At 34.4% G+C, this 15,343-nt stretch overlaps 2 protein-coding genes across 2 annotated transcripts; one reads left to right on the forward strand and one right to left on the reverse strand.

Moving 5' to 3' along the window:
• The first annotated feature begins 9,133 nt into the window (after positions 1-9,133).
• On the forward strand, positions 9,134-12,289 carry LOC145056921 (NAD(P)-binding Rossmann-fold superfamily protein). The gene is made up of 7 exons (XM_079004651.1): positions 9,134-9,359; positions 9,935-10,034; positions 10,126-10,214; positions 10,410-10,465; positions 11,417-11,563; positions 11,628-11,753; positions 11,824-12,289. The coding sequence occupies exons 1-7, from the start codon at positions 9,232-9,234 to the stop codon at positions 12,102-12,104; spliced, it is 927 nt and encodes a 308-aa protein (XP_078860777.1). The 5' UTR covers positions 9,134-9,231; the 3' UTR covers positions 12,105-12,289.
• Positions 12,290-12,592: 303 nt separating this feature from the next.
• LOC145056922 (uncharacterized) lies at positions 12,593-14,305 on the reverse strand. Its single transcript, XM_079004652.1, has 5 exons — positions 14,090-14,305; positions 13,556-13,665; positions 13,081-13,475; positions 12,925-13,000; positions 12,593-12,795 (listed from the first exon to the last, which is right to left on the reverse strand). The coding sequence occupies exons 1-5, from the start codon at positions 14,162-14,164 to the stop codon at positions 12,762-12,764; spliced, it is 690 nt and encodes a 229-aa protein (XP_078860778.1). The 5' UTR covers positions 14,165-14,305; the 3' UTR covers positions 12,593-12,761.
• Positions 14,306-15,343: the final 1,038 nt, after the last annotated feature.

Genomic DNA, 15,343 nt, shown 5'->3' on the forward strand with positions numbered 1-15,343 from the left:
TTTAAATAAATATATAATTAATATAATTTATCTATAAATAAATTCAAAATTTTTTATTAATTCAAAAATGTTTAAAGTATGTGTGTTTAACCTATTTGGTGGTGAATCTAAATATGTAACACCAGATTTTAATTTCACATCCAATTGTCTTTGTTCTTTTTAATATATTAAATATAAAAACGTTTTATATTTTATCCAAAATGAATAGATCATCAACAATTTATGATATACTTTTACGTAATAAAACACTTCACCTGCAATATATCTTTTGAAATTCATTTAAATTCATTTTTTTGGAAAACCCGACTCACATGATATTCATGTATAATGATTTATACATAAAAACTATAAAAGTATCTATTTAGTCTTTCAAACGTATAACATTAACCATGATTGCAGAAACAACATAATGCTTACTTAATTAATAAACTTTTATAATGATTCAAATAATGTTTTTGTATAATTGAAGAGATTCTTCATCTAACGAGATATTTTTTGGACTCAAGAAATGGAAATTGACTATAAAAAAGTATAACATAAAGTTTCATAATCTCCTAAGCTTCACAAAGAGATTATAGCCCGATGTAGATGATAAGGTGAGTCAATTTGTTGAGCGACTATCAGAAATTTTCAACTCTAAATGAATGAAGTAATAACACTTGATCAATATGTATGGAAAAAAAAAGATAGAAGACACTCACAATGCATGATAAAATGCAAAACACAAAAGTGAAAGTAAGACACAAAGAAAGAATAGCTATAATAGTACGAAGACTAATATGGGATAAAAGAGCAAGACTTAGAATTAGGCAGTTGGATCAAAGGAAGACATTACATGTTTTAGACACAGAGAAAAAGGGCATTTTTCCAATACTATCATAAATGGAATGAGAAGGTGTTATCATTACAATGAAGAAAAACCCATGAATTGTCTAAACAAGAAGAAAGATGAGCAATAATCGAGTACAAATGAGAACGATTTCTCAATGGAAAAAAGCGAGCTCTTTAGATGACTGTTGATGTCGTCTTAGGTTCTTTTTAGTAAACTCAATATATGTGTCACTCTTGTTTGATTTTAGAGACACAAATTTGTATGTCTCGTATGTATTTGGTAGAAAAATTAAATACCATAAGGGATCATGAAAAGTACTTTACCATTAAAATCTTTATTGTAATGGAATTTGTTGTGACACTAATAAGCAAGAATAACATAAAGGTATCTTAAGCTTAACTATGTAAGTATAATTCAAGGCAATATAAGTTAAAAGAAATTGTTTCCTTTTACTCTTTCATTGTGATATGAGACAAAATCATCGTAGAGGCGGATAACTGTAACATCCTTATTTCAGACCCATAATTTTTGCCTTTTTGATATAATTAAAGTTGAAAATTTTAAATATACGAAATAATTAAATAAAATAATAAAATATGAAAATAAAATGAAAATATAATTATTATTTTATTTATTAATTGATAAACAATTATATAATTAATTTAGATTATTGTGTTATTTTGGTCAAAAATTTATAACTATGGGTACAATGTTAATTTAGACAAACTCCAGTATTTGACCAATGGTTAACTCAAATAACCTTTTGTGTCTAGCTGTAACGTCCAAAAAATAAGAGTAAAAATTTTCATTTTTAATTTAAATACAACTTTATTTCAAAACATTGTCATATAACCTAAATAGACCAAAGTATGTCACTAAATCATATCATATTAGAGTAAATGTCAAAAATGTGGAAAAGTGGTGTGTGATCTGCAATCATTCCGGGCTCTTCCCTTTCGATCCTGAAGTACCTGAAGCATAAATTGAAAACTGTAAGTCCAAAGCTTAGTGAGTTTCCCAAAATACCACATACCATACATATATAAACACATACTAGGCCCCCGCCCCACATCGGGCCTCGCCCGACATCGAGTCCCACTCAGCCTCGGGCCCCGCCCGACATCGAGCCCCACTCGGATCATAGATATGTCATTCATTAGGCCTTGCCTGACACACATATAAGCATATAAACATATAATCATACTAACATATGAGATGATCACAAAGATAACAACATACAATACAGTCACCGAGCCTCGCTCGACATCGAGCTCCGCTCGGTATACATACCAATGCATACACATGTAAGAGTCACACACACATCTAGCATCCTACATAAAAAACCATGGGTCGATATCGGTGCCTTGGACACGCTAAACATAGTGAGGAAACTCACCTCAGACTGTTGAATCTTATAGATAAATCTCTTACTGCTGGCCCGCTAAAATCCTTGCACTATAATCACAAAATAACATCCAATTAATAATTGGATCCCGGCTCACACTAAGAGTCCAAACTAGGGTAAAAGACCTTTTTACCCTTTCCCTAACTTGGGCCAAGGCCAAGGCCCAAACCAACTGTCCAAAAAGCCCAAATTCCAAAATAATGACCCAAAGTCCAAATATGGCCCACATTTCCAAATTAGGCCCAAATCCCTTCATGGGCCTTCAACCAAAAGAGTCTAATAAAATAGCATCAGCCCAAAAATGGAATTTTGATGGCCTAACAAGGCCCAAGACTCTAAGGTCCAACATGGGTCAAATACTGAGAAGCCCACAATTCTGAAGCCCACTGCTGAGTACGTAGGTCATACTCAACTCGTACGCTTAGCGTACTCGCTTTGGGGCTTGTACACGCAGCGTACCAGCTTATATACAGAGCGTACTCCCCAACTTGACCAACTTCCATTATTAAGCTCTTAATCGGCTAAGACTTCAACCCAACACTTAGATATGACTTCCTTAAGGTGGTTTATCACATAAAGTTGGCAACTTTACATGTATGCATGGCTTAAAGGGATTCTATAGCTCAAAATGTAGCACCTAGTTCTTGGTACGTATTCTTTGTAATTAACTCTTTAAATATTGCATTTTTGGCCTTGGACTCGGCGAGTTGAAGGACCAACTCGCCGAGTAGAAGCGAGATAAGACGCAGGGTCTAAGTTGTGGACTCGGCGAGTAGACCCTGTCTGGGCAAAAACCCTAACCTGGGTGTTTGCACCCTATTTAAACGCTCTAACTTGGCCTCCTTTGTCCCTAACACTTCCGGAGAGTTGTAGAGCGAAACCCTATCCCCTATATTGTTCTTGTGAGTGATCCTGGCCTTGTGAAGGAAAATTGGAGCTTAGTAGAAGAAGGAGGAGGTTGAAGAGTGCAAGAAGGGGAAGTAGATCCAAAATCTACACTGTGGGAAGCTTCCATTCAGGTAGAAAAGTTCCTATCTTGATCACTAGTTCATTAGATCCCCTTGTTGTCCCTAATTAGTGGTTTTCAAGCCCTAAAAACCTCAAACTCCATGTGTTTATGCTCTATGTTCTGAAAGGACTTCAAATCTGGATCTTATGGACATCTTAGAAGTATATAGTCTTTGTGGTTGAAGTGATTAATGTTCCTATTGAGTGTATGACCTCATAAAGAGCTTGGAATTGCCTTTTGGAGCTCATAGGGCCATGCATTCACGTAAAGTTTGCAACTTTACGTGATAAGCATGCCCTAGGAGCCTAGATCTATGGTTTGGAGCCGTTGCATGTCTCAGATTTGGTTTGTATGGGAGGAGGGATGAAGGGACTCGGCGAGTTCCAAAGTGGGCTCGGCGAGTTCTATGAAGATGGTCTTAGACTCGACGAGTTTTTCTTCAAACTCGGCAAGTCCTATGAAGATTGCCTGGAACTCGACGAGTTGTTCTTCAAACTCGACGAGTTGTTCTTCAAACTCGGCGAGTCATATGAGTTGTTACTGAGTTAAGAAGGGTTTAAGTGTAGAAGGTCCAACCCTTCGTAGTTGCACGCGGAGTTAGCAATTTAACGTGTAGCAATAGTCCCATAAACCAAATCCTCAAGATGGATGCTCTGGTGAGGATTTGGAAGCGAGTAGGAGATCTGCTCGTGGGACTCGGCGAGTTGTTCTCGGACTCGGCGAGTCAGTCTAATCGTCCCTAGTAGTAAGTTTAGGGTGACTCAGTGAGTGGGAAGAGGGACTTGATGAGTAGAACTGGGATAGTATGGGAGGTACTCGACGAGTCTGTGGCATGACTCGACGAGTCCAGTCAACTGGAAGTTGACTTTGACCAAGGAGTTGACCTTGGACCAGAGGTAGGTCAGTCATTTGACCTAAGGGTATTTATGAGTAACTAATCTATGTTTATGGATTTATAGCCGGAGGATTACCGGTACAGCAGTCAGACGTCTAGCAGGCAGACTTTCGGTAGCTACTTTTCGAGGTGAGTTACCTTCCAGTAGGAACGGGTCTAAGGCACCAAGGCCGGCCCGTATAGATGATATGTAGTATTGGAGTGTGGGCAGAGCCCGTATCTTATAGTTGAGTTTGATTATGCTATATGCCAGTATGATAGAATTGTTTATATTCGTTGTCTGTGTGATACTTGTATGTTGTGGCTTAGTAACTGAGTGTGGGCGAGGCCCATATCTATCAAATAGCGGAGTGTGGGCGAGGCCCGTATCTCCCAGATAGCGGAGTGTGGGCGAGGCCCGTATCTCCATGAGTGTGGGCGAGGCCCGTATCTCCTAGTTGTTCATTATATGGTTGCATGGTATGAGGTATTATGAGGGAACTCACTAAGCTTCGTGCTTACAGTTTACTGTTTTGGTTTCAGGTACCTCTTCAGATAGGGGGAAAGAGCTGGCGCGGTAGCGGCATATCACACACACACACACTCTTGTTTTCCGCATTATGGATTTTTCTGGGATGTACTCTGACATATTATTATGATGTGGCTGGTTTTCAGACATGAAGCTTTATTATGAAATTTTTATATTGAAGTTTTTATGAATTGACCTATTTTAAAAAAATAAAATTTTTGGCCTGTATTTTGGGATGTTACACAAAAGAACTTAATAAAGAGTCTTAACTCATGCAAGAGTCCATAAAACACCTCAAAGCTTGCATTTTATGGACAAATGGACCAAAAGAACCCTAGATCTACCATTAATCACTTATGGAGTGAATCAAGAGGCTCGATCAACAATCATTCAAATGAGTCAAAAAGCACAAAATGGCACAAAACTAGATCTAGCATCATAGATTAGCAAGATGGGAGCTTTTTACCTCACAAGAATAGCAAATGATGAACTAATCCCAAATCTTTAAGCTTTAAACACAAATCCAAATGGTTCACTTATTCTTCTCCTTCACAAAGCACCAACAAGCACACTTTATGTCTCAATAGGGTTTCGATTTCTAGACAATAAGGGATGGAGGCTGTCTAAACATGACCAAATGAGGCTATCATAAGGCTTAAATAGGCTGCAATACCCTAAAAATTAGGGTTTCATTAGCTATACGTATATAATGTTGGGTTTTGTATACTACAACATCTTATGATGCACATACAACCCTAAATGCCTTGGATCTATGTTTTCTCTAATTATACATGTAATGGTGTTTCCAAAGCATTAAGCCTATAACTGGCATGAAAATGACATAAACAATATGAAATGCTAGTTAGGGTGACATACCTTTTATGTAGCTTGAAGCCTTGTTGTATTTGGCTTAAAGAGCTTAACACCAATAGTGTGGATGCCTCAAATGGAATCACAACACACCATGGACAAAGGTGTCTCTTGAGATAGAATCTCCATGCACCAAAAATACCTCCATGAACTCCAAGAACTAGTGTAGGCATTTTTTTTTAGCTATAGAGCACATATTTATATGTAGGATTCCAAGGGTCATGGGTATAACCCAAATCCATACCTAAGGGTTTATGATCCATGGATCATGTGGCCCAACTCTTTATGTATCCATACATAAACTTAGTCCAATATGGATCGTAAGCCCAACACATATAAATATAACCAATTACCATAATTAGTCCCCATAGATTTAATTAGTCTCTTTTGATCACTAAATTAATTCCAAACTAATTCTTGATCAATACTAATTAAATCATATGATTTCATATTAATATATTAGAACTTATAATATATTAATAAATCATATATAACCTCTTCTCAAAAGTCTATCCTAACAAATTGTCCTGATAATATGCAACCTAAATGGACCATGCTACTCTCGGGTCGAGTACATACCAATAATAGTTATGGGCTTAGACATCTAATCTAACACATAATGTATGCCCAAAATACGTGGTCCAAAGGTGAGATCATCCCCAGGCTAGTATGCTAAGCGTACCACCCTGTATGCCCTGTGTTTGAAGGCCAAAAAGAAAGGAATTTGCACTTAGGGTTTAAAAGAGACATGCCCGAAAATGAATGTTACACTAGCAGTGTCAGAAATCTTGATAGGGATGGGCTAGTCTTGTACATATAAGGGAGACTAGTTAGTTTTGTACATTTTATGGGCCAAAGTGCGAAAAGTAGAAAGTAAGGGGTCGTATTTGATAAATTGTAAAAGATTAGAAGCTAGCCATTCTCTTCCCCAACTCTCCCATTTTTAAAATTGTTCTTAGAAAGAGAACAACACATGAAAGGTGTTTTCATCCATTGAATTAGATTTATAGAAATATTTAAGTGTTTGAGAAAAAGGAGAGCTAGAATCATCATCTTTGGACCAATAAAATGCAACCTCTCATGTACTCATCATTACTTTTTAGTTTAGGTTTAAGATTTACCCAAAATCAAAGTTTGCAGTATGATCAAATGCTTTGATAGTGTTTCTTAATGAGTTTTAGCCATTAGAGCACACATATCTCATTACATTACTTGTTTCATCACGATTTCAATTATAATGGTGGAAATTTAAGCTTGCAAGCTTCAACAATGGTGGAATCTAAATGTAATTATTTTCATGAAATTGATATTTTTATAAACTTATTTTAATGTTCTAAAACTATATTCAAGTTATGGAACACATCATTTGTTGTAAATTGCATTTATGGATATGTGTTTGGCCTTCAACTTTGATCAAGTTTTAATGGTTATTCAAACTCTACTTTGAAACAACTAAATTTTGATATATTAAATCTCTTGGAAATGTCATAAGTTAGATGAACTAAGTCAAATTGAAAATTAATCGATGACAACGTTAATTAATGTAAGGATCGATCACAATTTTTTTCTTTAAATGATTTATATGAAAATAAACCATGATTTTAAATGTTCAATTGGTTGATCACCACTTTTAAGTCATATATTCATGTTTAATTGGCTTTCCAAAGGATCAGTGACATATTATGAAATTATTATTGACTTTTTAGACAAGAAAAATCAATCTAACTAAAACCTTTGAGCTTAAATGAAGCTTGAAGGATAATTGGGAAGTTTGATGGCTTCTAATTTTGGGATGCATATGGAAGGTTTGGAAGCATATACACTATAACTCAACACCCAAATGAATGAAAAATGTCAAAATGGATAAGTCTAAGCACCACACGACCAATTTTCTTTCAAAGGAAAAATGTACATGACCCTTCTACTACCTGACCAAAATAATGAATATGTTGTAACATTTCCTTGGCTGATTCGTTTGACCTTCAAACCAATTCCATTTAGGCCTGACAAACGTGTCGTGTTCGGGTTAGCGTGTCGCGTGTTGGCGGGTCAAAATATGTCAACCCAAACACGACCCATTTAAATATACAGGTCACGTATTAGTGGGTCACGGGTTGGCGGGTTTGGAACATAAACCCATATATGACCCACCAACCCATTTATTTATACGGGTTCACAAGTTGGCGGGTTCGTGGGTCAGATTTGGGTTCATGGGTCCGAATTTTAGATATTTAATTCTTAAACATCCAAATGAAAACTAAAAACATTCATAGAAACATGTTACAAACTTAGCCTTATAGGTTACGACTTATGACATTAGACCATCCACCACGAGTCATAATGTCGAAACATTCAAATGGTCTATGAATAAATGGTATATATTATGTAATACTTATTAAATATTAATACTTGATACATAAATACATTTAAAAATAAAATAATTTTTTTATTAACAATATAAACGGGTTGGCGGGTCAACCCGTTTATTTTTTGAGAAACCCATATATGACCCGTTTAATAAACGGGTTGGCGGGTTAGCGGGTTGGTGGGTTGAAAAACTCAACCCAAATCCGTTTATTTCGTGTCGTGTCGCGTGTCGTGTCAAGAATTGCCAGCCCTAATTCCATTGATATCCAACCGTCTTAAATAGCTAATTTAAGTTAAAAAAAGGTTTGTTATGTGTTGAGTTTATTAGGAGCTCAATATAGCATGTAAGTGATGCATACAACTATTTTATACAGCTCTGGTTGGAGCCTAGTGGTTGATGTACAAAACTCTATATAAGAGGTCCAAAGTTGAAATCCTAACATGCCTAAAATATCGTTAATGTTTAGCAACTGACATTCGTTATGGGCCTTTATGTGGGTTGATGTTTAGTGTGTTCACATAACAACACAATTGTACTTTTGCTTTACATGAAGACACAACCTTCTCACATGCTTAACATTTGGCCTATTCATTATTTATGTGATGTATTGTTTGGTCATCCATGTTGGGTTATCAAGAGAGCCAAATTTAATGTTTTCTTGCACATTGATGATTATAATTTAAAGACATTACATGGATAGACCTATACTCGTACATCCAAATATCATATAGCATATATGGGCATGAGTTAGGTTGATTTCTTTTGCCACATCTAGCTACCAACCTTATGATATGTCACTTATCAAAGTACAACTATAACCATTTTCCACAAAGTAAATTTTAAGCCAAATTTTAGGTGTAATGGCTCTTGAAAACTTCAAATGATTCATCAACATAAGCCATCACTACCAACACAATCCTTTAATCATTTAAACGTTTATAGTGCTTGGTTCAATTTCTCACACACTAAAAACCTTCAAAAAGTGAATAAACATGTAATTACACGTATTGCTCTTCTTTCGTAATGGTGTATTGCTTTTACCCAAAAGCTTTACAACAATTTAACATATATATGGTGATGAGATGCGAAAGGGGGAATGCCCTTTGAAAAAAGCTCGGAAAACATCGAGAGTTTTATAGTCGAAATTGGAAAAACCCACTAAGGAGAAATTTGTAATAAATTCAAAACCTAGGGCTTTTTATGTAAAAATCTCTTTGAATTATCATATTTAAAAAAACAAGAGATTCAATTGCTACTAAAAGAAACAATTTTGTCTCCATACCTTCTGCTCACAACCACGCAGGAGAGAAGTCTAGTTCACGTGGTAGCGAAGACAACCCAAAAATGGCTTCATCGCTATCGTACGCTGCTTCCATTTCCAGACCACCTTCTTCACCTTCGCCAAATTTACGAACTCTCTTCCCTTCTGGTATCCGTTCGCGTGCCTCAAGCCCCATTTCTCACACCAATCGGTTAGTTCTCTACCACTACAGTGTACTCGCCTCTGCGTGCGTTTTCATTTAGTGTTGATTTCATTCGAATTCACCTCAAATTTGGCGTAATTGAACCGAACTTTGATGCTTTCTATGAAAAACAATAATGGGTTTTCTAGGGTTCTAATTAATCAGCTAACACTCTAGATTGTATGGGGGACATGTACCAGAAAACAGTAATTGTAACGTTTGATGTATTTAGGTTAGTTAATTCCACTTTAGATAAGGCCAAATTTTATCTCAATTTGCTTCTTATAGCGTTATAGGTGTTTCCATTGGCTGATTTTATCATAAGTGTGTGTGTGTGTGTGTGTGTGTGTGTGTGTTGAATTTATTGTAATCCAGTTGAAATATGGTGTAATTTACCTAAATCAAAAACCTTACATTGAAAAAGTTATCGAATTTTGTAAATTTTTTCTTGAATTTAGTGATACGATCATAGAATTTCTTGTTTTGAGTAAACTTTAATAGTATGACTAATCATAATCTGTTGTTTAGATGTGAATGTTGGTGTGATTTGATTACATTGACTAATAAGTTGACTTTTCTTGCAGGTTTTTGAGGTTTGGTGTCAAATGCAGTTATGCTGATGCAGGTATAAAGGACACCAATTCCAGGACAATAGATGTTGAAGCAGATATTAAAGCTGAGAGGGTAAAAATTAAAACATGCAAATTAAATAATCTTAAAATGTAAATCTCATTAATGCTTTTTATTTTTATTTTTATTTTTATTTATTTATCAGATTGTGGTGTTGGGAGGCAGTGGTTTTGTTGGTTCAGCTATATGCAAGGCTGCGGTATCCAGGGGTATAGAAGTCATAAGCTTAAGCAGGTTTGTTGATTACACGAAATAGCAATGTACTTTTATTTATTTGTTTATTAAAGTAATATTTCATTTAAATTTTAAACCAATTAATTTATTTCATTAGTTCTAGTGTAGTTAAAATAGTGTAATAACATAAAATTCATGATAAAATTTTGATGTTTTATGATTTTAAGTTTTTTTTTGTTTAAATTTCTTTGTCAGGTCAGGAAGGCCAACTTCCTTGAACTCATGGGAGGATCAAGTGACTTGGATTACGGGTATAAATCAAATACCTAAAATACCCCTCAATCTTTGACTATAAAATCAAATACCTCATATAGTAAAAAACTAAAAATAAAATACCCTTCAATAGTGCTCACTCTCACTTTCTGTTTGACTTGATAAAAAAATATTTGACTTTAAAGCAAATACCTAAAATACCCCTCAATAGTACTCCTTTCATTTGTTTAATTTGACACGTAGTTTGAAATAATTATTTTTTACTAGATAAAATACCTAAAATACCCCTCAATAGGACTCCTTCCATTTGTTAATTTGACACGTAGTTTGAAATAATTATTTTTTACTAATACCTAAAATACCCCTCAATAGTACTAATGCGTGCTTAACTTGACGCGTAGTTTGATGAAAATCTTTGACTAAATCAAATACCTAAAATACCCTCCCTCTGTTATTTTGACTAGACACATAGTTTAATAAAAAAAATGTCTTATATACCTAAAATACCCTCAATAGTCTCTGTTTGTTTGTTTGACTTGTCACATAGTTGAATAAGAATCTTTGACTATAGTTCCCTACAATACCCTTCAACAGTACCCCTTCCATATTAGTTTAATCATAATCACTATAGATAAAATACCTAAAACACCCCTCAATAGTACCAACGTGTGCTTAACTTGACACGTAGTTTGATAAAAATCTTTGACTAAATCAAATACCTAAAATACCCTCCCTCCTTTATTTGACTTGACGCTTAGTTTGTTAAAAAAAATCTTAAATGCCGAAAATACCCTCAATCGTCTGTTTTGACTTGTGACATAGTTTAATAAGAATCTCTAATCCCTAAAATACCCTTCAATAGTACCACCCCCTCCGTCTTAGTTCAATAAAACACTTTTGACTATTAATCAAATACCCAAAATACCCCTCAAGAGTCAAGAGTACTCCTTGAATTCCATCCTTTTATTGATTTTAAATTTTCTTTGTAGGAGATGTTTTCTATGTAAATTGGGATGAAGTACTTCCTGGTGCTACAGCAGTGATTTCAACCCTTGGAGGATTCGGTAGTGAAGAACAAATGCAAAGAATTAATGGTGAAGCAAATATCATTTCAGTAACTGCAGCCAAAGAATATGGTAACTTATTTTTTACTTTTTACTTTTTACTTTTTACTTTTTTAATTTTAAAATAAAATTACAGGGATTCCAAAGTTCATCTTGATCTCAGTGCATGACTACAACATACCGTCTTTTTTACTCACGTCTGGATACTTCACGGGAAAGCGAAAAGCCGAATCTGAAGTCCTCTCGAAATACCCGAGTTCCGGTAAATACAAAATGACTGTTTTGCCCCTAAAGATTTTGATTTGATTTGATATTAAAATTGTGTTATGCAGGTGTGATATTAAGACCTGGATTTATATATGGGAAAAGGAAAGTTGGGAATTATGAAATCCCATTGGATTTGATAGGGGAGCCAGTTGAAAGACTTCTGAATGCCACTGCGAGCTTCACTAAACCTCTGAATTCTTTGCCTGCTTCTGATTTGATTTTGGCGCCTCCTGTTAGTGTTGATGACGTGGCACTTGCTGCTGTAAATGCAGCCAAAGATGATGATTGTTTTGGTGTCTTCACAATCAATCAAATTAAAGAAGCTGCTTCTGGTGCTAAAGTGTGAGTGAGTTTGTGTGTATGAATATTTATAGATTATATATAGTACGTATGGTATATATAATAATAATCATACTAGTAATATATATACATAGAAATGTATTTATTTATCATGTTGCAATATGTTGTATGAAGTTTTTAACTAACGAGGTATGCAATATAAAGTTGTGTTGGGAAGTCGATTTTATATGAGATTCTTTTTGTCAATTCCTAATTTTTTATAAATCTGTTTTTACTAGTATGATGTGAAGATTAGTGGCCTAAGATTGAATCAAATATTAATTTAAATATTTGAATCCTTTTGGTACAATATTTTCACAATTATTGTAATTTCACTCGTCTTTTATAAATATTTTGCATTCCGTTTGGAAGTTTATAATAATAATTAATATAAGAAATAATACTTTTTGTATCTTTTATAATTGAACACAAACAACCATTTTATTTTATTTAAAACATTGTCTTTTATATATTTTTTTTCTTTGTAAATTATAATAAACATAAAAAGTTAAAAGAATTCATTTCAAAAAAACAAAAAACACATATGTTTTATCTCATAACTTAAAACTTTAACATTCCAAATACATCACCTTTCTCTAAATAACTACATAACTATCAAACACGTTGAATATATGATGCCACTATCTTTCACAAAACTGCATCATCATTTCTTTAAAGCAGCTTGCTCTGAGAGATACCTACATTTTTAGGTGGTTAGAAGTTTCTTTATAAAGAACTTAATAAAAAAATTCATGGAATGAACTTAATACAAAAAGAACAACTTTTATATTTTTCAAACATAAGTTATCTAGACAACAAGTTCTTACTTTCCAGTATAGAAGCCTGCAGAAAACCAAGCATTCAAGACAGCTGAAAGATCTGTTTCTTCACTTTTCTTTCCCTCTACAATTCATACACAAATCATTATATCTTTTTACATCATTAACATTCACTGAAAAGTAAAAACCATACATACTACTAACCTTTATCTCCTGTGTTAAATGTCTGAATAACTTTGTCAATAGCTCCCATTGCTGCTTTAATAACACCATCATCTTCATTACATGAAACTTTAGTTGAACATGGACATACATAGGGTTGACATGAGCATGCAGGAGGACCAGAAGGTTGGGGTGGTTGATCTTGAGAATCATAAACACCACCATAACCATAGCTTTGATAATCCCAATTGCCATATTGATAAAGTTGCCCTAAAAGTTTTTGCCTTTGTTCCTCAACAGCATTATATTGGTTGAGTAACACGTTATAATCTTCTGCAGTTTGTGCATTTTGTGCATCAACATAAGTAGACTCTGTATCTTGAACTTGATCACTGTTTGGCATGTTTGTGGTGTTATCTTCTGTTTCCACACATGCACTATGCATAGTAAACAATGGTCACTTCAGATGAGCTTCAGGAGAGATACAAGCATTTGATACACAAGAACATAGACATACCTTTTAGCTTCGTTGCTTCCATTGAAGACGATTGATTCACTTTCTTCTGTACATGTTGTGATTTTTTCTTCATTAGGCGTACTAATGGTGCCTCCTTTTCCATGCATTATCTGAGCATATGGCAGTTAACATGTTTAATTTATGAGTTTCAGCCATTTGAAAGTAACATGGGGTCATGGAAAAGGCAAATGAAATGTCTCAATAAACGAACAGAGCCATACTTACACTAAATCAACACTCGTAGCAAACAAATACCGTTGATATGATACATAAAGGAACAACATACTGCAGGTATGACGAAAAACCTAGTTTTTTCTTTATAGCAAAAGCAGCAAATTCAAACGAGTTTAAAGGAATTTAAGCAGATCCGAGTAATTTAACAAAAAAAACTAGGTCGTTTTCCTGCTATATTAGTAAGTCTTTTACCTCATAAGCTTCTAGTTTTTACTGTCTAGAGTGATGCTAGTTTCAAAAAGAAGTCATTTGCCATGGATGCGATTCAAGGTTTTTGAAAGGAAATAGAGAAAGAAAGACCTTATACTTGGAGATAGCGTCATCTAGGGCTTTGACGAGAGCAGAATCGTCCCGGAGTTCGCCATATTTCGCCATTGATTTCTGCAACTGCAAGTGTGGTGTATTGTAGGCGTTTCTGGTCGCTTGAAAGTCTTATACAGGGAGAATTCAGGGATGCAAAGAGTTCTTTCTCTTTCAGGTTTTGATTTTAATTATTTGTGACAAAATTGAAAGAAATGGTTTGCTTGGTTGGCAAAATTTTAGGGTTTCAGTACAAATTTTTTTGATAGTGTACCAATAGTAAAAAATTAGATCATTTCATTTGTTTTGGTTCCTCACACCAAGAGCACCCACCGGTTCATGTTCAATGTCTTGCAAAAAAAATGCCAGCAATGCCAACTCAACATAATTCATTAGTTTTTGGAAAAAGATATTTGTGGCCTATCTAAAAATAGTTGGTTCTAGTATTTTAAATATAATTGTTGTATTAAAATAGTAATATAAAATTACTTACGATACTTGCAAGTCTCACAAATATAAACAGAACAAATCTAAGTGACATTAAAAACTAGCTTATTGACATTGCAATTGCTTTTTGAAAGACCCGATATGGAGGGTCTAGCATTCGTCCAAATGTGTCGTGACCTATAAAAAGAGAATTTGCAAGGTGATGAAAGTGATGTCCAAAGCTCCAAGACCATTCGCTCCTACAACATCAAAGTTACTTCAAAGAAACAGGGAAGCTTCAAACGGTATAAAGCTAGATGGAATGAGACTGCAAAGTATGAAATTTAGGGTCCTTAGCATGACCAACATGTGGTTGACATGAAAGAGATGTCACATACATGCATAAGGTGAGACTTAGCATGACCAACATGTGGTTGACATGAAAGAGATGTCATATACATGCATGAGGTGAGAGTTGTTGAATGGGATTCCATACAAACATGCAATAGCTACACTACATGAAATCAGTGATAGTGGAAAAAAAGAAAGTTGAGGAGCTTTACATTTATGTGAGCAATTAAGGATTCTATCTACACCATGGTTGAAAACCATTTAAGGTGGTCAAAACCACTATTAATCAAATCACATACGAAAAATATTAAAAAATTATAATAATCATATCTTACTAATGATAAATTGATAATGTCCCAATATATGTGGTGGCAAATTTCCTTTTTTTTCACTCGACACAATTAAGATTTTCTATTTTCATTTTTTTGTTTAAACTAATTAATTTTATATAATTGTTTATAATTATAAAATTTTAGT

This window comes from Lactuca serriola, chromosome 6, assembly GCF_051521515.1.
Source record: "Lactuca serriola cultivar US96UC23 chromosome 6, Lser_US96UC23_V15, whole genome shotgun sequence".
Lineage (NCBI taxonomy): Eukaryota > Viridiplantae > Streptophyta > Magnoliopsida > Asterales > Asteraceae > Lactuca > Lactuca serriola.